General features: G+C 41.1%; 1 protein-coding gene across 3 annotated transcripts in view; it reads right to left on the bottom strand.

Annotated features, from left to right (window-relative positions):
* macrod1 (mono-ADP ribosylhydrolase 1) overlaps positions 1-25,346 on the bottom strand; it is a 317,841-nt gene that overhangs the window by 85,309 nt on the left and 207,186 nt on the right. For 2 of the 3 annotated variants that reach the window (XM_057851204.1, XM_057851202.1), the window contains exon 5: positions 8,089-8,205. The exons of the other annotated variant lie outside the window; for it this stretch is intronic. In XM_057851204.1, the coding sequence (XP_057707187.1) occupies positions 8,089-8,205 (117 nt within the window). The remainder of the gene's footprint in view (positions 1-8,088; positions 8,206-25,346) is intronic. 3 annotated transcript variants of the gene reach the window in all.

The following is a 25,346-nucleotide window of genomic DNA, read 5'->3' as shown; positions in this document are numbered from 1 at the left end:
AGATCAGTCGTCCTGGTCCCTTTGCAGAAAAACAGCCCCAAAGAATGATGTTTCCATCCCCATGCTTCACAGTAGGTATGGTGTTCTTCGGATGCAATTCAGTATTCTTTCTCCTCCGAACACGAGAACCTGTGTTTCTACCAAAAAGTTCTATTTTGGTTTCATCTGACCATAACACTTTCTGCCAGTCCTCCTCTGGATCGTCCAAATGCTCTCTAGCGAACCGCAGACAGGCCTGGACGTGTACTTTCTTCAGCAGGGGCACACGTCTAGCAGTGCAGGATTTGAGTCCCTGGCGGCGCATTGTATTACTGATAGTAGCCTTTGTTACTGTGGTCCCAGCTGTCTGTAGGCCATTCACTAGGTCCCCTGCGTGGTTCTGGGATTTTTGCTCACCGTTCTTGTTATCATTTTGACACCAATGGGTGAGATCTTGCATGGAGCCCCAGCTTGAGGGAGATTATCAGTGGTCTTCTATGTCTTCCATTTTCTAATATTTGCTCCCACAGTTGATTTCTTTACACCAAGCATTTTACCTGTTGCAGATTCAGTCTTCCCAGCCTGGTGCAGGTCTACAATTTTGTCTCTGGTGTCCTTCGACAACTCTTTGGTCTTGGCCATAGCGGAGTTTGGAGTGTGACTGACTGAAGTTGTGGACAGGTGTCTTTTATACCGATAATGAATTAAAACAGGTGCCATTAATACAGGTAACGAGTGGAGCCTCGTTAGAAGAAGTTAGACCTCTTTGACAGCCAGAGTTGCTTGTTTCTAGTTGACCAAATACTTATTTTCCACTCTAATTTGGAAAAAAATTCTTTAAAAATCAAACAATGTGATTTTCAGTTTTTTTTCCACATTCTTTCTCGCATGGTTGAGGTTTACCCATGTTGACAATTACAGGCCTCTCTAATCTTTTCAAGTAGGAGAACTTGCACAATTGGTGGTTGACTAAATACTTATTTGCCCCACTGTAGCTAAGGTACATGTATGGAACGTGCGTAGCGGCTCACAGCTACCTTACCCCAAAGTAATATTTGAGATTTTTTTCTCGCTTTCTCATATTTATGCGTTCAAGCTTCATCTACACCCAGTGAACATGTGTTCTCCACTGCAGGAGACACTATCTGTCCAGAACGCTCACGCTTACTTCCTGAGTAGGCAGATATGATCATTTTCTTCAACAAAAACTGTTGGTGATTTTATACTGTACCCGCTTCTAATCTGGACTGGGTTTTACAAGTTGTTTTTTTGTTTATTTGTTTGTTTGATATTGTGCATTGGTTAGCCCATTAGTGGGAGCTCAATAACATGTAAAAATGCCTGCAGCATAAGACACTCTAAAACATCGGCAAAAGAATATGTGTAAATGTTTTCTCAGTGAGATTTTTTAAAAAATTTTGTGAAAGTGCACTCCTGTGGAAACTTCTTATTTAAGTTCAAAGACTGATATTTATTAAACAAGTTAAAATTAGCCCTGTGAGAAATTCATAGTTAATCGAAAGTTCATATAATCAAAAAATTAATCGAGAAGTTAAGAATTTAAATATAAACTATGCATTTTTTTACCCTGCCTTTTAAAAGAATCAGAAACGAGAATCATTTGGAACCGGAATCGAAACGTGGAATCAGAATCAAAACCGGAACCGTTCAAATTCAAACGATGCCCAACCCTAACTGCGCCTACAGAGAAAATACACAATTCATGTTTAGCATGGTATATGTGATCGTGTCGATTTAAAAAGTATTTTATTTATTGGCACAAACCAATGGGATTTGGTTACCACTCTCTCATTTATATATAAACAACCCTTATGAATGTCAACTTCTCGGACTACCTTCCCCACTTGTACTCCATTTCTACAGGCATTTTTCTTGTCATCGCACCCTTTTTCACAAGCACTACTTTCCCAGTCCTCATATTATAGCTTGAACTTGATTCACATGTGACATTTTTGCAGTCATATATAGTTTTATACTGCTGTTCTGGCTTCACTTGTTTTTTTCTCCCCTGCTATTCTCCCAGGCTGCTGCTTTCAAACCCTGTTCTTTCAACTGCACTTTCCACCAAATAATATGGGTTTATTGACAGCAATCGGCAGGTGACCAATCTAAGGTGAAACATGTCTGTTGCCCAAAATCAGATGGGATATTTGTGGCCGAGAAGTGTAAACAGGCCAAAAATTGCAAACACAGGGATGATGCAAACAAAAAAGCTTAAAACCAATGTGGCACAAAAACACTGCAAGATACTGTAAATATCCAGCAACCAAAGAAATGAGAGGTAATTTGGAGCAAAATCTTACAGATCACAAAACAAATGAAAAGAACACACATGCTCCAAAGCATTTGCAAAGCAGAAATGTTTCGAAGAATGTTGGGTTTGGGGAATGTTGGAATCTTTTGGGTTTGTTTAGTGTGACACTTTAGTTGATTAAGAATACAATCAAATTAATGTAATTATATTGGGACCTGTTCGCCGTAGATAACCCTTGAAGGAACACAAAGCACCAGGAAAATTAGCTCCGAGGATCAATTAGACCTTGGGATGACCAACCCCTTCACCTGCACAGTTTTAGCTAAAGGCTTTGTTGAGTAAAAGCATTTTTGCACCACATTGCTTGCGCCCCGAGTCAGCCAACTACCTATTTTGTCATCCCTACTTTGCTTTACCTCCAATGTTGCTGTCTGCTTCCTCTTTTCCTCCTGCTGAGAGGTAATCAAGACCCGTTGTGAGTGTTTAAGCACTGAAGCAGAGAGTTGCTTGATTATTCTTGGGGCTCTATATTTTGTTAGGGAGGGAGAGGGATGGGGGCGGACTTTGGGACCACATGCTGGGAAGCAACTACTCACACGCGAACACGCACACACAACCTTTAGTCATAAAGCTTGTCTGTCAATAAGCTTTTGTCAGCAGGTGAGACAGTGAGGAGGCTTGACATGCACCTGAACCACACAGACACAGTGTAGCATCTAAACACACAATTGTGCATTGCATTTGAAAACTCACGACCATGCGCGTGTGTGCACACAACAACAACAAAAAAGTCAGCAACCATCAAAGAAGAACAGACAATGCAAGTACTTCAAAGCTTTTTCTCATCTATTCTCCTCATCGCACTGTATTTACTCCCACATATATAAACACACAAGCAAGACTATTCCAACTAATAATTTAGCAGGATTTCACACAATAGGTACAGATCTGTTTTTCAACTAAAATCTCTGTAAAGTGGATTAAAGATTTTTTGCCTCTGAGTATTAATATATATTGAAGATAACTGCTGGAAACAGAATGAAGTACTCAATTGTGAACTTCAACAGAAAAGTTTGAGCCCAAAAAACTGGCATTTGATTTGTTAATTTACATGAAAGTAATTTGAGTATGCCAAGTTTGTAAGGTGCATTGTTTAGCGATGCTTTAACTGTTGGGAAAAACGTAACAATTGTATATGTTGAAACAACACTAGGTAACTTTTCCATGGTGGCCGAGAGGTGTCAGGCGAAATGCAAAGTCCAAATACTTTGCAAATAGAAAAAAGCACGAACCCAAATTGCAAACGCTCTGCAAAAGCAAAAAGCATGAATGCAAACTGCCACAACACGATCCCCAATTCCTAAAGCGCGATTACAAATTGGCAAAAGCACGAACCCCAATTGCCACAACACGACAGTAAATGGCTCGTAGCACGAATGCAAATTGTCACAACACGATCCCCAATTCCAAAAGCGCGACTGCAAATTGGCAAACGCACGAACCCCAATTGCCACAACACGACAGCAAATGGCTCGCAGCACGAATGCAAACTGCCACGACACAATCCCCAATTCCTAAAATGCGATTGCAAATTGGCAAAAGCACGAATCCCAACTGCCACAACACGACAGCAAATAGCTCGTAGCACAACAGCAACAACGACACTTTATACACTTTAAATGTGCTTTGTGACCATCTATACGGACCTCCATGAAGTTTCCCCGACCCCGCAAATTTATATAAAAATGATGTTAATCGTTTGTGCTGCAACGGTTTTGTAGCTACAGTATTATGCTTTTATTGAGATATTAATTTCGAGTGGTGATGTCACTTGTAGCTTTTCCTCAGTTTAGCTGACAAACGGCTGCATAAAAATGTTGCCGCACCAGGAAGAGGCGTGTGAGCCTTTTTGGGGTTTCAAAAGTTCCCATTCACTGGTGGAAACTGGCCAAAACAAGCCCTACTACTGTGGGACCATTGGACTTACAAGGAAGTGAGTAAACATTGTGTTCTGTATTATGTCAAATACTGGGATCATTTTAATACGTAGGTGGCCTGCATTTTGTGGCTGACATGCTCCTTGTCGACTCGGCCGATGACACCGCAATTGTGGCAATTGTGTTAAAAATGGCCGCGAATACATAACTACGGCAGCATAATATAGCGTTCGGGATGTGCGACAGTAAAGGTGAAGTCGACAGTTTTGACCATTATGGAGTCATTTTGCCATGTCGTACTGAATAAATGCATTTTTATTATTTCATATTCTAGCACAAGTTTGTTATTTGTCATGAGCATACCATTTATTTAGAAATTGGGAAAAATACTTCGATAAAAAGAAATATCCTTTAAAAATATTAGAGTAGAGTGACTGAGACACTGACGTTTTGCGGCTCTCTTTGTCGAATTTTCCTCGTTGTGAATAATTCCCCCTCAATGGTCCGCATACCAAATCCAATGAAACCATTCTCCCGCTTACGTCACCCACCTGTTGGGGACGCCAGAGCCCTATAATGGTAGGCATGGCTAGACGGCGGATTAAAACGCTAATTTCTCATCATCTGTGCTTTGCCAAATTGTTGTATATAGTGGAATCGTCTCAAAATCTGATTGTAATTCACATAATAATGCTATTTAAGACTTTCTTTATCCTGTCGTACGCACTTTAAGGCAAAACACTACCACTTTTGTCCACCGCCGTCACTGAAATCGACCAATACTGAAAAGTTAACTAATATTGCATCGAATACATGCACTGTTATTAATAGATTAATGAGAGTGTCAGTATGACACGAAAAATCCATAATTACACAAAATATGTTAAGGCTTTTACACAGGCCTTTACACAATTGGGACATTGGCATCACGCAAAGTAAGTGACAACCCTCTCCTAAATTTGTAAGTGCTTACGTAACAGCATTTCATTCGGGAAATAGAGAGGATTTTTATCAAACAGTCTGCCTCAAGAATGCATTTATTTCTCATTGTTGTACAATAAAGCCAGAGCTTTGCACATTTCAAGGAGGTTAGAGAGATTACAGCAGTCGTAAAAAGTGCTCTACTACTTTAGACGGCAATGTGGACAGTCGTTTGCGAGCTACATTTTTACCCATACTGCTTAGAGATATCTTTTAGGCTGAGCAGTGACACATCTTTCGAGAATCCCAAAGCTTGGGAAACATATAAAGCACATTTATAAAGGCTTCTCTATCCTCCTTATGCCATTATTTATGAATACGCCAGGCAAAATAGCACAGCTGCCAACCCATCGCCTATTGGAGGCACTTCCTGAAGTCAGAGCTTTGTTGATCTGAAAAAGAATGTTTTTAATAACCTTCCCCGTCATGCAAATGTCCACTTTCTGCCCTGCCCAAAACGCCGAATAACACTCCTTTGCGCAAGTATCCCCGTAACCACATACAGAATGAATAGTAGGGATGTCCCGATCCAGGTTTTTGCACTTCCGATCCGATACCGATATTGTTTTGCACTTCCGATCCGATACCGATACTGGCCGATACCGATACCGGCCTATCTGAGCATGTGTTAAAGTTTAAAGTTATTTAGCCTCCTTACTTAGTTGTCAGACTCATGTTGAAAAAGGTTTTAGTACTCTTGATAACAACTAGCCAGCTGAATTAGGTGAGTTTGAATAACACACAACGGTTGGTAACAAGAAACTGACCTGTTCAGTGACAAACCAAAACATTATAAATAACAAACAGAAATGGTATAGCCAGTCAGTAAAAAGTGCAAATAATACTGTAAACTGTCTTAAAAAAGCAAAACACACAAACAACCTCAGTGGAAAATCCCACAAACCCCCCAAGCTATTAGATGCTTTTAATGTTTCGTGCATTAGTTACAAAAATTGTATAAAAAGCCTCTCAGTTTTAAATAAACGACTATTTCAGTATCAAGTTAACATTTTAAAACAGTAAATAAAATACTCAAGTCCCCATTCTGTATCAGCAGCTTTAAACTACATTCAATTCATTTAATTTTGCGAATCAACTGTTAAAGTTGTTAAAATTGCTCCCGTTATTCCATAATTTCCCTTCTGTCTACTTTCGACATGTGAAAGTTTTAAAACTGTTTTGAAGATAGATTCAAGTCATGATTTTGCCGATTTAGGAGTATTTGAGATAAAAAGTTAATTAGGTTCACTTGGAAGGTTAACAACAGCCTACTAGGGAAGTCTCCTGCTTTAAGATGGCGGCTGTTTACTAACGCAACTAGTTTCAATACTTCAGTGTTGCTAACGCCGTCAAGTCTGTCATTGTGCATCTAGTTCTATATACATATGATATCTATTATCTACAGTAAAACGATGTTGACGTAGTTTGTAGCGGCTGTCAGCAGCAGTCAGGTATTCTTGTGTTTTTTATCCAGCAGCATGAGTTGAGCTAAAGCCGTGAGTTGAGCATTGGCATTACCCGGGTCTATGACAAGCATGATGTGTACTCTCGGGACGCAATGCGGTCAGTTTCTCATTGCGTTCCACTTTACTTGACATATTTCAATCATCGGAATTTGGATGTTTGTGAATCGTTCTCGAATCTTCCACGGCCGAATCGCTCAAAGATGTAATGACGGCTAGGCATGTTGTACCGTGGTTCTAACTGTTGGATGGTGCGTCTTTACTCACGAGGGATAATGGCTCGTCATCCAGAATGAATTCTTCGGCAATGACTTGTTATTCCCTGGGTTTTGGGACTGTCGAGTGCCAGTTTGTCATGCATAGCAAAGGTTTCTAGGTTTCTGCCAGTGTTAGTTGTGTAGGACCTTTCTTTTTGTCTTCGGTTTTCTTAACATACTTCTTATATTGTTTGTGGTGGTATTTCGCTAAATGCTTGATTAGGTTGGTTGTATTAAAACTTCTTACAGCTTTACCACCACGATTGACTTTATTGTGGCATATGTTGCACTCTGCCTCTTCGTCTTTGTCGTCCTTTAAGGTGAAATGATCCCACACAGCTGACATTTTTACCGATAAAGTCTCTCGGTAAATTGGGAGATGGTAATGTAAATGTAGTGTGTTGAAGGTGTGCCGTAAAATGCGGACCGGATTTTAGGGAAACCGAAGCAAAAACTGGAATGGATTATATAAATCGGTGCGTTGGAAAACCGGGACCGGACTTTAAAAAAACTGGATCAGAAGTCTGGATGGGAATTTTTCCGTGTTGGCCGATCCGATACCGATGCGCATTTTTTTGCCCATATCGGCGTCTGATCGGATCCAAATATCGGATCGGGACATCTCTAATGAATAGGTTTGGTCGAGGCACATTGCTTGCGCTCGTGTGAAAAGCTCTTCACTGCTTGCCAGATCCACGTCCAATAGAGAACCTTTTTAATATTCAAAAATACTGTTAAATAAATAACCGGTATGGAGTTCCACAAAGTGTGCCAAATGACACTTGTTTGCATCTACATCAAGCACTGATATTCATACTTTTTCCAACATGAAACAATGACTAAAGGTTTTTCTGTCACTCTAAATGTTCATATTCAAGTGTCACTTAATAATTGAGTGCACTTTACTGCTATAAGTGGAAAACTTCAGGTGAAACCATAATAGATACCTGGATGAGCTTGGGGATGCTGATGTTGAGATTTAAACGTCTGCATGATTTATGTGACAAGGAAACCGCTCTGCTTCCATATTTCTATTTTATTCATAAAGCTGAGTGACCTTTACTTATCTCAGGACTTTGCAGTGCGTGAATGCAGCCCTGAATGCCTGCCGCACTAGGCGACATATTCCCACCAGGATGAGCATGTTTAGGAGCTTCAGACTGAGCAGCTGGCTGTGACACACAGTTTGTACTTACACTTGGCGGGAAGGCCGTAACCGCAGGTGACCTTTGCTTGTCCAGTCTGGCAGCCGCCAAGGGAGGCGCACTCTTTCTTTAAGAGGGGTCCGGCAGCACGGTGGATGGCTCCGTCCACTGGAGGGAAAAGATGAGGGGATTCAGACAGTTGGCCTACTTGCGGGAATCACCTGCAGCCAGTCATGTGTTTGAAGTCCAGCTGAGACTTTTACTGGGCTAAAGCAGCTGTCAGCAGGTTTTGCGCTGCAAGGTTCAGGATAATGTCAAATTTACCGCCTTTTGCAGGTGTTAACCTTCACCCATAATCCCTCTCTTTGCTTTTAAAGAGCAGGAGCATCTGGATCACTTGATGTCAGTCTGCTTAATGGATTCGGAGGCTACTGCCTTGGTTAATTGCTCAATTTAATGTGTTATTAAGGACTCAGCTGACTTTGACTTTTTGGTCAATTAGTCTCTGCTAATGACATTTTCATAAATCTACATAATATTCAGGAGTGTCTATCTTTGAACCGCACCAGGCCTAAAGAGCAGGAATGGATTCAAACAGAGTAGCTAATAATGGATTAAACAAAAGTGGTGTGCCTGTATCTGAATATTTTGTTCTACTTAATGTTAGAGGCAGTTTCTTGAATGTAACATCCTAATATTTCTTTTTTCATTTCTTCAGTCAGTCCACTGACTTGAAAACAGTCGGATTGTCCCTAGGATGGGCATGGACCTATATCGAAATTAGTAGTGCGACAAATAATGAGATGCTTATCTGCTTTTCTCCAGTCGTTGAAGTGCTGTCAAAATCAACTGATGTTCGCCATACTACATCGATAGTTATCCAGTTTGGTAGCAAATCTATGGTATTAATAATATCTCATCAATTTTAGAGAAGCTAACATTACCTTGAATTGTCAAAGGGTTATGAGTAACTGGCACTCCCGTAAATGTGATCTTGTATAGGAAGCATAGTCTCGGAGAACAGATATGCTTCATAACCACGTTTTACATATCACCAGAGCCACGGTACCCGAAAAATTTCCAACAGAGACGCCTTTTTTTGAAAGCGGAAAAGTCGTCAGGCTGAATTATTTCGATGTACTTATGGTATAACCCTGTTTATAGCATATATTTCACACAAAAAAAAACTATTCAGACCCATTAAAAATGTCTTGATAATCTGAGATGCTGTCATGTTTATAGCAAATATTTCACACAAAAAAAAACTATTCAGACCCATTAAAAATGTCTTGATAATCTGAGATGCTGTCATTTGAACATAAAAAGAGGGAAAGCAGAACTGAATACAAGTTAAAATCCATAATAATCATGAGACACCATGCAAATACCACATTGTTTACAAATATTCTCGAAAGTTGCAGTCAGTATACAACATGGCATAAGTTAATACTGAATTCAGTAGTGAATGCAGCATTTTTAAGAAGGAAAAAGAGGAAGTCAGTTTCGCAATCTCAACAAAGTGAAGAGATGAACCTGAGTGGGTGCTTAATTTCTTGCAGAGGGTCATTTTGCATGGCAGATAATAGATGATAATTTGTTCGGATAATGCTATTAAATGCACTGAAGAGACTGGGGCACATGACAGGAGCATGCCAGACCACATTCACATGTAATTATTGAAGGCCAACAAGGAAACGTCATTTCTTAAAATGTTCCACAGTGAAGGTCACCAACAAATACAGTAAATGTTCAGCATTTCACTTCTTCCATGAACTTTCTCTAGTCTCCGGCTCCGTCCGCCTCTCCGGGTCTGCGGTGGCTGCTTCTATTGGCGGGGCCCCATGAGGCCCGTGGGGCCTGGGGTGGGTGTCCCCTGGTCTCCAGTGCTCGGTGTGGCGCCGGGAAGAGTCAGAGCGGGGCCGTACAGTCCCGGGCCGGCTCCTCCATTATTTTAATGCAGCACAAACCAAGGTTGTGGGTAGGAGTGGGAACCTCTTTGTACCTCACGATACGATGCGGTTTAAGATACAAAACTCATGATAACGATGATCTGACGATATGGCGATACAACGATTATCGATACATTGATCAAGAAATCATTCTAGGATATTTTAAAAATAACTAATAAACAGAAAAACAAGCTTCTGCTGTTAATTGGAATGAGTTTATCACCAGTAGACGTCCAATCCATTTGAACTGGAAGGGTGGCAGCGAATGAACTTCGCTGCCATCCCTCCCACTTCATACGGATTGAACGTCTATGGCCGTCAGTAGCAGCCAATACCAGGCAATGAGGTAATTTTGGGCCATTTTAGGTCATTTACCTGTTGATTTTAAGTTACTTCCTGTTGATTTTGGGGTATTTTATGGGTCACTTCCTGTTCATTTTGTGTTACAGAACAGGTAGTGACCTGGGAATTACCCAAATAAGTAGGCAGTGACTCAAACTCAACAGGAAAGACCTGGAAAAGGTTCTAAAATGATAAGGAAGTGACCTATAAATGCCCTGAAAATCTGACAGAATGACTGTGAATGTTCTGGTCAAGGCAGCCTTAGAGCTGAGACACTATTATGGTGGAAGATTTTGGTAGCAATTTGTTGGTTCCATTTTTTTTTTTTTAAGGCATTGACACCTTTTTAAAATGATATCTCGATTCTTGCTGGAGCATATCGATAACCTTTTGGGATACAAAGTATCACGATATATCACCATTTCGATATTTTCTCACACCTCTAGTTGTGGGATGGCTGGGACCTGTTGGGAGGCTGACATCACAGTTGCTCAGGCCCCGCCATTCCCGCACCTCTTTTAACGCACCACATACATCGTACTCCACGGGGGAGCTTCGGCGAGGCGCGGAGGAAAGTGCGGCTGGGAAGAACTTCCATGCGACTGTTCCACTTCTTTAAACCAGGCTCTCCTGTTTTAATGCATACAGTCCACAACCCTCCCCACACAATCCCATCACGGTGCTGGGTAATGGCTGCCAGTCAGGGACCTGTCAGCCACAGTAATAGTGTGGGAGATGGGTCACAAACTTTTTCTCCATGGCGTGGCTCCCAGGGCGTGGCCTATTCCCTGCCTGGGCTGCCGGCCGCGGGGCAGGACACCACCCTGCGGCGGCTTCTCGGTGCTCTCCTGCTTCTGCCTTTCCCTCTCTTATCTGCCTGGGTATCCTCCCTGCGCTCCGGCGCAGGTCGCCGGCTGGGTGCCGTTGGGTCGGCCGGGTATCGCCTGTTCCGGGACGGGAATCCTGCCCTCCTCTTTCTCCTTGGTCATCAGGCCCCCCATATGGCATCAATCGAAAATACAACTAGCTAACGATAGCACCAACATATTCATAGTTAGTGTAAGCATTGAATGTATTTCTTGTTGTTGTTTATGCTTTTCTCTCTCTCTCTCTCTCTCTCTCTCTCTCTCTCTCTCTCGCTCTCTCTCTCTCATCTGAACAGGACAGAAAGAAAGAAAGAAAAAAATAGTTTCGTTTTTTTAAGTTTTTCTGCACAAACCAAATAATTCTCTGTATTCTCTGAGGTACTCAAACTATATCTTAATAATCATATATTGGTACATGTTACATTCGTACATCCATTTTTTGTATAGCTTATCATCATTGCAGTCACAGGAGCCTTTCACAGCTAAGTATCTCGGTACAATAGGTCAATAATTCAGTGCCATTGACGGCAATAGACATCAATCCATTTTTGCTGGTGGTAGACAACAAGTCGAAATGGCATTGCCATCTCGCGCTTTGAATTGTGATAGAGACTACACACTAAAGTATTGGTTTGACTGCCACTTTTGGTACACAATCACAAAATAATATACAATTTAAAATGGCACCACTGTTCACCATCTAGCCAGTTAAGTGGCACTTTTCACGGCAAAAGACTCCTCGCCTGGTCCACAATCCTTCCCTCCATCGCCTCAAAATGCCCACTGGAAGAAATTGACCTCCAGCCTTGACAGTGTGTTGATGTCAAGTGAATGTTTTCTTGAAGTAGGATAACTACTCGTTGGACACTCCTCCAAGCATTTTGCAATCAGGAAATCATGCCTCCTAAACGGAACCCCGCTAAAACAGGAGTGTGGAGGGAGTGATTATTTTATTTTTGTTATAATTGTGAAATAGCGAAGCTTGGAGTCACAGAAGAACGATTGTGCTTCCACGATGTGTCTAAGTCAACACATGCACTGCCAACCCCTGCGAGCATCCCATCAACACACCCAATCCACCAACAGCTTATCAGAGCAAAAAGATTAAGACCAAATATTGAAAATTCATACTAGATCCAGTCAGTTGCATATTTAGGAGAAACCGAACATCTACAGAGGAGCCCCAAAACGACAAATCAAAGTAGCTTGGAAAATGATATTCTGGGCACTTTTCAATGCAAATTGTTGCACAACCCTGCTAAAATGGTGTCCAAGGTTATCTATATTAAAATATATATCTATATATACAACGCCTCGCAAAAAGTATGGAATCACCAGTCTCGGACGAGCACTCACCCAGACACTTTAACATGTAGAACAAACTCAGATTAAAAGCATGAAAAAAGAATGAATTAGTTCAAAAGTGCAACTCTTTAGAATTCAGAAACACTCAAAGAAATGAATAAATTCTCCAAGGAATGCCTTAACAGTTTTAGCTCTGTGGCATGATGCATTGTCATCTTGGAAAATGACATATTTTCAATTGAAGGGATAAGAAAGCTGTCTAAAATGTCAATGTAAACTTGTGCATTTTTTGAAGATTTAACCACAGCCATCTCCCCAGTGCCTTTGCCTAACATGCAGCCCCATATCATCAAGGACTGAGGGAATTTTTATGTCTTCTTCAGGCAGTGATCTTTGTAAATCTCATTGGAACAGCACCAAACAAAAGTTCCAGCATCATCACCTTGTCAAGAGTCAAGAATCTGCATTGGGCAAGGTGTCAAGAGTCAAGAATCTGCATTGGACGAGGTGATGATGCTGGAACTTTTGTTTGGTGCTGTTCCTGAAGAAAACATCAAAATTCCCTCAGTCCTTGATGATATGGGGCTGCATGTCAGGCAAAGGCACTGGGGAGATGGCTGTGGTTAAACCTTCAATAAATGCACAGGTTTGCATTGAAATTTTAGACAGCTTTCTTATCTCTTCAACTGAAAATATGTTTGTCATTTTCCAAAATGACAATGCATCATGCCACAGAGCTAAAACTGTTGAAGCATTCCTTGGAGAAAGACTCATCCAGTCAACGTTATGGCCTGCAAATAGCCCAGATCTCAACCCTATTGATAACCTGCGGTGGAAATTGAAAAAAATGGTCCACAGCAAGGCTCCGACCTGCAAAGATGAACTGGCAACAGCAATAAAAAAAGAGTTGGCACCAAATTGCTGAAAAATACCCATCAAGTCAATGTCTCAGAGACTGCAAGCTGTCATAAAAGCCAGAGGGCGGTGTTACTAAGTACCATAGATGTGTTTTGATTGTTATTTCTTTATTTCTCATGATCCCATATTTTTTTCCTCAGAATGGAGAGATTCCACATACAGTGCGCTCCATAATTATTGGCACCCCTGGTTAAGATGTGTTTTTAGCTTCTGATATTTTTTTAATTCAAGTAATATGGGACCTTAATGGAAAAAAAGAGAAAAATCCAACCTTCAATACTAGTGCATCTATTCAGTGGGGAATAAATCCCACATAAAGAAATAATTATTTGACATCAAATAATGTGTGTCACAATTATTAGCACCCCTGGTGTTAATACTTTGTACAACCCCCTTTTGCCAACAAAACACGGTCTGGGGAGTGAGATGGCCATGGGAGGAGCTTGATTTTGTGTCTGGTGAACCATTTCTGTGTAGATTTGGCCATATGTTTAGGCTCGTTGTCTTGCTGAAAGACCCAGTGACGACACATCTTCAGCTTTCGGGCAGAGGGCAACAGATTTTGATTTAAAATGTCCTGGTATTTCAAAGCATTTATGATGCCATGCACCCTAACAAGGTTCCCAGGGCCTTTGGAAGCGAAACAGCCCCACAGCATCACTGACCCACCCCCATACTTCACAGTGGGTATGATGTGCTTTTCAGCATGCGCATCTTTCGTGGCACGCCAGACCCACTTAGAGTGTTTGTTGCCAAAAGGCTCAATCTTGGTCTCATCTGACCAAAGCACACGGTCCCAGTATGGGGGTGGGTTGTACAAAGTATTAACACCAGGGGTGCTAACAATTGTGACACACATTATTTTATGTCAAATAATTATTTCTTTATGTGGGATTTTTTCCCCACTGAATAAATGCACTTGTATTGAAGGTTGGATTTTTTTCTTTTTTTCCATTACGGTCCCATATTATTTGAATTAAAAATATATATATATATTAGAAGCTAAAAAACACATCTTAACCAGGGGTGCCAATAATTATGGAGGGCACTGTATTGTATATGTCCCTGCACTTGCTCTATAAAATTCACATTTACCGACCACCACAATGTTTTTATTCATTTCTTTTAGTGTTTCTGAATGCTAGAGAGTTGCATTTTTTTTTTTTACTAATTCATTATTTTTTTCAAGCTTTTTATCAGAGTTTGTTCTACATGATAAAATGTCTGAGTGAGTGCTCATCTGAGACTGGTGATTCCATATTTTTTGCTAGGGGTTGTACACACTACTGTATATAAAAATTCAGTGCCACTTTCAAGAAATCTTTTAATTACCACCCACATTTACTACTCAACGATTCAGCCTGTGTGCCTCATCACTCTGTGTGTGCTCAGACCAGCAGTTAATGGTGCCAGTGTGTCCACCAAATGGAGTCCCTGCAGGAGGTCTGGTGTCATCCAAATGGTATTAAATTGGCATATAGTAAGCGGCGTCACACAGTTGCAGGCCACGTCAAGCTGTGCTATGCTGAACAAAGTATGAGGTGAGGGCTCACTGACATCAATTTCTAATTCATTCTAACGTTTGTGTGTACATCTTGATTTTAAGGCACGTATTTCACATACATCAACAATAAAAGCAGATGGATCTATTCCATTACATTGAGGGAATGCATTGGCCTTGACTAACAACAATGCCATTCGACTTGCCTCCAGCTCAGATATACGTAAGCATTCAAGCAACGTTGTTCTCAACACAGCAAAATCCCGGATTAAGTGACATCTGCTTTTGAGAGAAAATCCCCCTCAAGAAAGTTAATTCTATATGTGAAAGACATCTCCGGGTCATGTGACATGCAAACCTTCATCCATGCTTCCAGCTTTGACTACTTGAAACATGTGGTTGCTGTATGGTAACTGTTCGTGAAAGCTTTGACTAACAAGTGAGATGACTTTGTAGGTTTTCAAGATACGAAATGAAAATATGTACCATGTAAAAGTTACAACAGCCTTTAATGGGGGACACATGTTAACTCTGTGTTTGCATTTTCTTTGACTGAGCAAAGCCAACAAGCTCTGTCAGGAGGAGAAAATTATACATGGGAATTTAGTGAAGCAAGCAGGCTTACATTTGAAGCAGTAAGACTCCACCGTCACTTGTTTTCAATGTTTAGCGTCTTTGGATTTGCATCTGTGATGTAAATTGCCTTTGTTTTACGGCTTCATGATTAGGCATTTCAATTAATTATATTTTTTGTCCTTACATTAACAGCGGCTAACTTATTTTCAAACTTGAAAATGTTAATTAAAAATGCTTGCAGAGTTAATGAAGGTTTTATTATGGTGACAATTTCACACCGCAACGGATTACTTCCATTTAGATTGTCAATTGGGAAAAGGAAAGGGGGGGGGCTTACCCTAAAAGGTGCTGGCTTTAAACCTGATATTTCTTTTTTTTTTTTTTTTTTTAAGATTTGGACCACTCTTGTGTTTTTTTCCCCCTTGTGTTGGTACCAACATAGCACTTTAAATAATCCCATGAAGCACACCATCATAGAGAGATAAGGAATAGAGAACACATTCAGAGAGGCCATTGAGTGAGTTCTAAATGCCTATTTGGTGTTGCTGGTTGCAGCATACAGAAAATCATACATTTCTAGCTTTGGACTCAGAGGGAGTAACCAGACTTGATTGCCACAAGCCATTCAATCCACTCAAACACACTTGCAAGATATGAAGAGAGAATAGACAAGCAATGAGGAGAGCAAATGATTGATGTGTTTGAGGTCCTGCAGTATATCTCAGGTGCTGGCCTCCATGTAGGTGTATTACTCTTCAAGGATGGCCTGTGACTCTCAGCATCAATATAAGCTATTAGCGCCACAGGACCATGTCTCCCTTACTCAAGCTGATCATGCTGCGAATGTCGAATTGGAATCAATTATTCTTTATAAAATGTGAATGCTTTTTACTTTTTTAAAGGTGACAAAGGGGAAAAATTAACTCAAAACCCCTGCGAAAGATTCCTGAGGTTTTTAAAAACTCCCAGCCTGCTTCATGACTCAAAACCGCAATCATGGGCAAGACTGCCGACCTGTCTGCTGTCCAGATGGCAAACATTGACACCCTCAAGCAAGAGGCTAAGACACAGAAAGAAATTTCTGAGCGAATAGGCTGTTCCCAGAGTGCCGTATTAAGGCACCTCAGCGGGAAGTCTGTAGGATGGAAAAAGTGTGGCAGGAAATGCTGCACAACCAGAAGAGGTGACCTCATCAAGAGAAAGATTGTGGAGAAGGGCCGATTCCAGACCTTGGGGTACCGGCAGAAACAGTGGACTGAGTCTGGAGTAGAAACATCCAGAGCCACCTTGCACAGGCAACAGGCGTGTGCTGGAAATGGGCCACAGGTGCCGCATTTCCCAGGTCAAGCCATCTTTGAACCTAAAACAGCAGCAGAAGCGCCTGACCTGGGCTAAAGAGAAGCAGCACTGGACTGTTGCATAGTGGTCCAAAGTACTTTTTTCAGATGAAAGCAAATTTTGCATGTCATTCGGAAATCAAGGTGCCAGAGTTTGGTGGAAGACGGGGGAGAAAGAAATGCCAAAATGCCTGAAGTCCAGTGTCAAGTACCCACAGTAAGTGATGGTCTGGGGTGCCATGTCAGCTGCTGGTGTTGGTCTACTGTTTTTTATCAAGGGCATGGTCAATGCAGCTAGCTATCAGGAGATTTTGGAGCACTTCATTCCTCCATCTGCTGAAAAGCTTTATGGAGATGAAGATTTCATTTATCAGCACGACCTGGCACCTGCTCACAGTGCCAAAACCACTGGTAAATGATTTACTGACCATGGCATTACTGTGCTCAATTGGCCTGCCAACCAGGGGTCGCGTTAACCGGATATTTTCCGTCGTTGACCGTTTTTTTAAAACGGTGACGGAAAAAAATGACGTCCGTCCGTCATTTTGACAGGTTGCAATTCACACCCCAGACCACAGGGTGGCATATTAATTAGCTATTGTCTCTCTTAATGCATGACGTCGTTGGCTATTCTGTCAGAATATTGTAGCGTCACCGGGGTCTGGCGGCGGCACCGTAATTGACACATCAACGCGAGGTTCTTATTGGTGCACCCGGTGTGCCAGCGCGTCATCTAATTGATGGACAAGATTGCCGCCCAATCACATGACGCCACAACTCCGCCCCCCTGACTGGAGCCGCCATATTGTGTGTCAGCTGTTCATGTATACACATTACCGCTACGTACATGCCTCCTATTACGGCGTGTTTTTCTGCTCGTTAATATTAATAATCAAAATGGTGAAGGCGTGTGTGGCGGTTGGTTGCTGTAACAGAAAAGATAGACGGAGAGACTTGAAGTTCTACCGTATTCTGAGAGACCCAAGGATGAGAGCGAGATGGACTGCTGTAACTCGACAAGAAATCTGGGCACCAAACGATCACCACAGACTATGTAGTAGTCATTTTATATCTGGTAAGATGCATTTAATATATATTTAGAAGATTTTGAGTTGACAACCACAATTAAGATCATTGTGTGACGTTGGTGATTGGGGTCTATATCGTTGCCTCTTTTTCTTTGGGGGCGGAGTTGTTGGCGGTAAGCAGAGTAAAAAGGGAGAAAAATACCACGACTCCCGTGTCTAATTTTTCGCCGCCAAGCAAGCGTTACAATATTAATTAAAAATGAATGAAAACTAAATACTATTGAATATGTCATCATTATCATTTTAAAAATTTAAGTGACCGGTAAATATAGGCTATGACCGGATTTTTATGACCCTGTCAGTCAAAATGGCAGACAACGAAAATGTATAGCGCAACCTCTGCTGCCAACTCTCCTGACCTGTGCCCCATAGAGAATCTGTGGGATATTGTGAAGAGGAAGTTGGGAGACAAGAGACGCAACACTGTGGATGAGCTTAAGACCGCTATCGAAGCATCCTGCCTCCATAACACCTCGGCAGTGCCACAGGCTGATTGCCTCCATGCCACGTCGCATTGAAGCAGTCATTTCTGCTAAAGGATTCCCGACCAAGTATTGAGTGCATAGCTGATATACTGTAATTAATTGAAGGTTGACTTTTTTTGTATTGAAAAAACTTTTTTGTATTGGTCGGATGAAATATGCAAATTTTTTGAGATAAGGATTTAGGGTTTTTTGTTTTTTCTTGACTTTTTTTGCTGAAATCCTCAATATTAAAACAATACAAGGCTTGAACTACTTCAGTTGTGTGTAATGGATCTGAAATATTTGAAAGTCTAATGTTTATCAGAATAATGAACTTTATCACAATATGCTAATTTTTTGAGAAGGACTAGTAGATTGAAGAGTTACCATTGTCCGGCTGAGAGTTTTTTTGGTGTCAAATCTCTGGACCTTCATACAGTGTTGTTAATTTTACTTTAAAAAGTAATTAATTACAGTTACAAATTACTTCTCCCAAAAAGTAATTGAGTTAGTAACTCAGTTACCTGAATGTAAGAGTAGTTAGTTACTCGGAAAAATAAGTGGTGTTACATTTAATGTTTCTTTTTTTCATTCCAAAAAAAACCAAAAAAACCCCACATAATAACCTTTGCCTTGGAAGTCATTTAATGTTGAGAATCAACCATTAAAGTTGTCAAAATTGCTCCTGTTACATTTAGGAGTATTTTAGATAAAAAGTTACTTAGGCTCAGGAACAGAGCCTTCCTGAGAAGTCTACTGCTTTAAGATGGCGGCTGTTTATTAACACCGGCAAGTCTATCATTTCGCATCTAGGTTTATATACATGTGATATCTAGCATCGTACCGTAGCATCATGTGGGCGTAGTTTGTAGGCTATCAGCTACAGTCAGGTATTATTGGAGCCACCTAGCACTGCATTTGCAAGGGCGTCACAACTTCCTTCCCTCCTCTCCACTCCTGCTCTGCTCTCTCGTCTCTGTGAGTCCATGTCTGACTTTTCTCGCGTCATTCAACCAACGTAGTAACACGTAGTAACGCACGCCTTTACATTGTCAGTAACGGTAACGGCGTTGTCAAGATGAGAAAAGTAATTAATTAGATTACTCACTAGTGAAAAAAATTACGCCGTTAGTAACGCCGTTATACTGTAACGCCGTTATTACCACACTGCCTTTATACAATTTTTCTATAATCTATGTAGAAAACATGTCAATATTGTGATAAAGAGGCACTCTTTTAAAACGTAAAAAAGACAGCTCTGTTTAAAACTGGTTTAAGGCACTAATTCAATTAATGCCCTCGCACGATGGCGGGTATTGCTGACTCTAGCATGAATCTATGATTTCCCAAAGATGGATTACAAAGGAGTTCTTCTATCTAAGCATTCTTCTCTTATTCATTCCAATGAGCTTGTCGCCAACAGCATGAAGAGCTGAAGAGGGTAAATTTAGGTTGACGTGGAAATTCACTGGCTCATGTACTGTTCACGTTTATACTGGGCTTGATATTTGCAACTTTATTGATATATGCCTTGACACAGCCCACACCAAATTAGCATGACCACAGTGTCAAAGCTGCCCGGTTGTTGATACCTCAGTGGCTCCATTGCATGCAAATGAAGCTCGTGAACTAGTTGACAATCAGCCATAATTGGCTTCACCTAATGCCGCTAGCGCACATCAACACATTATCATGAATTAGTCATGAATTCCGTTTACAATTGTGAGTTACTAAAATCTTTTAGACAGTTTAAATCAATTTCCATATTTAAAAAAAACACAAACAAAAAAAAAAAAAATCAGAATTCGTTATTTCACCTCCATTACCATAGAAAAGATCAACTCAACATTTTGTACAAATGAAACCTGATCCTCCAGGGATGCAGAGATGTGATGGGGATATTAAGAATAAACAATGGGCTGATAAAGAGGTGCTCACAAAAGGAAGGAGGGATTGAGAGGGCACGGGTGGACAGAGACAAAAGGGTTTGGAACGGGATGATATGCAGGTGCACAAAAATAAACTAGGCATGAGATGAATGTTGATTCATATTATGAGAGAATAGAAGTGAAGGAAAAAACGGATGGGTACAAAGAGCTGAGGAGACATGAGTGTTTTGAGTGTCCATGCTAGGAAGCCCAGTGACCAGTTTAGGTGTAATCATGTCTCATTGGCTCAGTATTGACTGAAGGGGGAAGGGAGGGAGTCGAAGAAACGGAGGGACAGAGAAGTGATAATTGGCAATATGCTTAGCTGGCAAAGAGCCTACAAGCCACCCAGGCAGGACATACAAACAACACACACACAAACAGCCTGCAGTGTTACACGCCAGGATGAGCATTACCCTCTGCAAAGCCCCAGTTCCCACCTTTGCACACACTCCAACACACAGGTAGATTGACATTAGAGTAAAACCAATCCTGAAGTTTCTCCTGTGGAATACTAATACGGCTGCCCTTGCCAGTTGACCTCTCATGGGCCAAACGGGCTGTCCGTCAAACTAATGGGGCGGAACGCTGGCATATTGCTTTCCCACAATCCCTCAGCAGCGCCAGGACACTCATTTACCCCAGTCAGCTTGTTGCCAAGGCAACATTTCAGACGGGTTTGGTGGTGGAATCGCACACGTGCACGCAGCTGTGAGTATACACACACGAGCCGCAACTTGTTAAACTTGCACATGAACACGCACACACTGTTACACCAGCGATGTCACGGGCAAATTTATGTATGCGGGTGAGACACTGACAAGCACTGCCTCTACGCTCCTTCTCTCATTTCTGCACCCCAAAAGCAATCTTTCGTTCTACCTTCATTCACAATACATGCTCTCTGGTTCATTTTTCAAAAGGCCAAGCAGACATGCCTAACCACACTCACACCCCCTCACACAGTTGAATTGAAGGCAAGGTTGCAATACAGCTGCGGCACATCCAGCACTAGGTATCAAACCTTTGATTGAAAATGTCAGTGTGTATAAATTCAGCTCAGCTCTGCGAGAGACCTGGAAACCATAAATTTTCTCTTGACTAAATTAAAACAGATGAAAAGACATTTTGTCCAAACATCATGCTGATGGCAGAATAAAATTTTGCAAAAAAAAAAAAAAATTGCAAAAATTGATTCTCTCGTTGTTTAAGAGGTGATAAGTGATACACATACAGAACCTCACAAGAGGAGGAAGAGCAAAGTGGTGGGTTGAACCACCAATTCTGACTACGAATATATTTGTGCAGTAAAGCCTGAAGATGGGACCTTGGATTATTTTGCTATCCCAGTAAAACCCTCATATGCTTTATGAATGTTAAATGAGTCAAGAGAAGATTACCAACCAGGAAATGCAAGTAAATGCTCGAGGCAACTCGTGAGAGTGCTTGAATAGCAGTGCTTCAAATGATTTGAGACTTGTGATGTCTGGTTGGATGGATAGTTTATTAGAAAACAGTAGAAACCAAACATTCATCAAAACTCATCTTCGTTTTGTATCCCGCAGGCTTTAAATCTGACCATTTCTGACGATATAGGGCAAGAAGTCAAGGTTACAGAAATGCACTTGCTGTCCAAACACACGGTTTCCTTCAAATCAGGTCATTTTTTACTAATCCAGTTGAAAGTCATGGACTTGGAGAAAGTAAAACTCTGCAAAGACTGATTAAAATAAATAAATGCCTTTGAGGAGCGGATCACTGGTGGTGGAAATATGACTATGTTGCTTGGATTAAAAACTCTCCTCCAAAAAAAGCAAAGTTAAAGCCCTCCATGGAGGAAGCTCAACTGGAAAACTCTTAGCAAATCATGTTCAGGTTTACATTTAGTATAGTCTGCAGGTTCGACTCACCACTGCTTAATTGAAGATGACACTGCCTAGCAGCAGAGGTGGGTAGAGTAGCCAAAAATTGTACTCAAGTTAAGAGTAACGTTACTTCAAAATAATATTACTCAAGTACGAGTAAAAGTACTCATCCAAAAAAGTTACTCAAGTAAAAAAGTATTCGATGAAAAAATTACTTAAGTATATCCTTATAATGTCTTTTTAAAACGATTTTTTTTTTTTTTTTTTTTTTTTTTTTGCGGCATGGTGGCCGAGTGGTTAGCACGGCTGCCACACAGATCAAGGGTTCAATCCCGGGTTTCGGCCTTCCTGTGTGGAGTTTGCATGTTCTCCCCGTGCCTGGGTGGGTTTTCTCCTGGAACTCCGGTTTCCTCCCACGTTCCAAAAACATGTATGGTAGGCTGATTGAACACTCTAAATTGTCCGTAGGGGTTGAGTGTGTGCGTGAATGGTTGTATGTCTCCTTGTGCCCTGCGATTGGCTTTCAACCAATTTAGGGTGTACCCTGCCTACTGCCTGTAGTTAGCTGGGATAGGCTCCAGCACCTCCACGACCCTCGTGAGGAAAAGCGGTATGGAAAATGAATGAATTTTTTTTTTTCCCCAGCAAGAGGTCACCTAAATGAACTGTTATTATTATTATACTACAGCCGATTAGATGACCATATTAGGCCAAAAATCAGAATCATTGAACTCCAAATGAAAAAATAGAAATGAAAATCACCCGTCCAAACAGCATGACCGTACTGTAGTGAGTAAACATTTTCCACCATGAAACAAAAACTTGCTCTGCTTTTCCATGGTCTATCGTTGCCAAATATAAACAAGGAGACAGTTTGATATCCGTAATTTTATTTAATTTCGGCAGTGCTCTATCTGAAATTCTTTATTTTTTACGGCGCTTTAACCCTTTAACAGCTGGGCCTATTTTGTCTGAATTTGTACGTTTTTGATGTTGCCTTTGTATTTCATAGAATAGTTTGTTTACAATGGCCTGGTTGGGTTCCTGTTTTGAGGACACCATAACCTTCATGTCCAAACTGTTGTTTTCTTCACTGACCAGTTACAGTGGTATGAAAAAGTATCTGAACCTTTTGGAATTCCTCACATTTCTGCATAAAATCACCATCAAACGTGATCTGATCTTTGTCAATATCACACAGATGTGAAAACAGTGTCTGCTTTAACTAAAGCCACCCAAACAATTATAGGTTTTCATATTCTAATGAGGATAGAATGCAAACAATGACAGATGGGGGGAAAAATAAGGACCGTATTTTTCGGACTATAAGTCGCACCTGAGTATAAGTCGCGCCAGCCATAAAATACCCAACGTAAAGGAAAAAAACATATAAGCCGCACCAGAGTATAAATTGCATTTTGGGGGGAAATTTAGTTGATAAAATCTAACAAATAGAACAGATATGTCATCTTAAAAGGCAATTTAAAATGAAAACACAATAGAGAACAACATGCTGAATAAGTGTACAGTATGATAATGTTAAAGCAGTAATGTGAAGTAATTTCATAACATGCCAAATAGGGTCATAATTAAAGTAATTAAACATTGTCCAACAAATAAAGCATGAAAAAATAATGTACATGTTGTATATTTGACAAAATAATCGCGTTTCTGAAGTTCGAGCCTGAAAGGGGACGAACCCGGAAGTGATACGTCACACCGAGAACAGCGATGGCAGCTCCATACATACGGCCGCCATACAAAGCCCTCCAAACAATGATTCAAACAGCGATATAACCGATAGATCGAGCGCAAGGGAGGAGATCCAAGTTTTTGAAGAGTTGGAGGAAGAAGAGGAGCTTGGAATTTTATGTTGGACCTAACATGTATTAGCCAGACGCTAATCAGGATGCAAACAATGTGCCTAGACTACCTGACATGGAATGGATACAAGACCCATCGAGATTAGAAGATTGGTAAAATACAGGCTGTTATTATTTTCATGATTTGAAGATGCAGCCATTTGCACATAATTTTATGTTTTTGTCTATCTGATGACATTGTTAAAAAAAATAATAATCAGACTTCATGTTCATTTTGGCAGATCCGGCAGCTCTCGTGCATATAAAATAATAATATAAAAACGTTGGGGGGAAAGAAGGAGATGAGTCGTTGATGGCTTTCTCCACTTTATTGTGGCAACAATAAGAAAACAAAATAATAGCGGACTGTCGCCACATTCGACCGCGAAGTTTTGCTTCTCGCTGATCTCCTCCTCGCCTCCTACTACTCCAGCGTCTCTTAAACGGATCGTGCATAGTGTCTTGTTATGAGCTTTTTGTTTACAAATGCATCGAACACACGACGTGCTGACAACTTTGTTTCTTTATTAACACACAGAGCTAACAGTAAGAACACAGCTCGGCACAGCTCTCGGCAGGAAGTGGCGTCTAATGGCGTGAGGAAATGTAGTTTTTTCACACAAGCGAACAGACTACAAAGCACCACTTCAGTGTTGTCCCGAGACTACATTTCCCATGATTCACTGGGTGACTTAAGCCGCTCGCTGATTCGCTGCGAGACTGACTCAGTGCCAACACGCTAAATTGTCACCTGTCAACGGCTCTTGCGAAACACAAACTAAAAGGCTATCAAGCGATCACCGTGAAAGAAACGCCGAACTGTACAAATGCAATGCAATGCTTGAAGCATAAAGGTGGAAATACATAATACAAATACAAATAAATGTGCACAAACTCACCGGCGGTGTGTGTCTCTTACTGCAACGTGACCGTGAATTACCGCGATGCCGACCCGGTTATATGCACATCCACACCCCTTTCCCGATTGACAGTGGATTAACCCTTTCAGACAAGATCGTAGATGAAGCACAGTTTAAACACGCTTAACCTAGCGAACGCAACAACAACTACGATCGGGGATTGCCACAAGTTAACTTTCGGCTAACGTCGCTAGCTTATACTGTTCATTCCAGAACAGTTGGCAGCTCTGCTTTGACAACGTCATCAGTCATCTATCCAAAAATCACACTTACGTTTTTGGCAAATTCTTGATCATAAGCAGACCGGTTAAGGAAGCAGGCATCTTCGAAGTGTTTGCAGCAGAGAACACTACTCGATGATGGCGTGAAATTTATTCACTTCGTGCGA

Source organism: Corythoichthys intestinalis, chromosome 11 (genome assembly GCF_030265065.1).
Source record: "Corythoichthys intestinalis isolate RoL2023-P3 chromosome 11, ASM3026506v1, whole genome shotgun sequence".
Classification (NCBI taxonomy): Eukaryota; Metazoa; Chordata; class Actinopteri; order Syngnathiformes; family Syngnathidae; genus Corythoichthys; species Corythoichthys intestinalis.
This window is presented reverse-complemented; position numbering and strand designations above follow the sequence as displayed.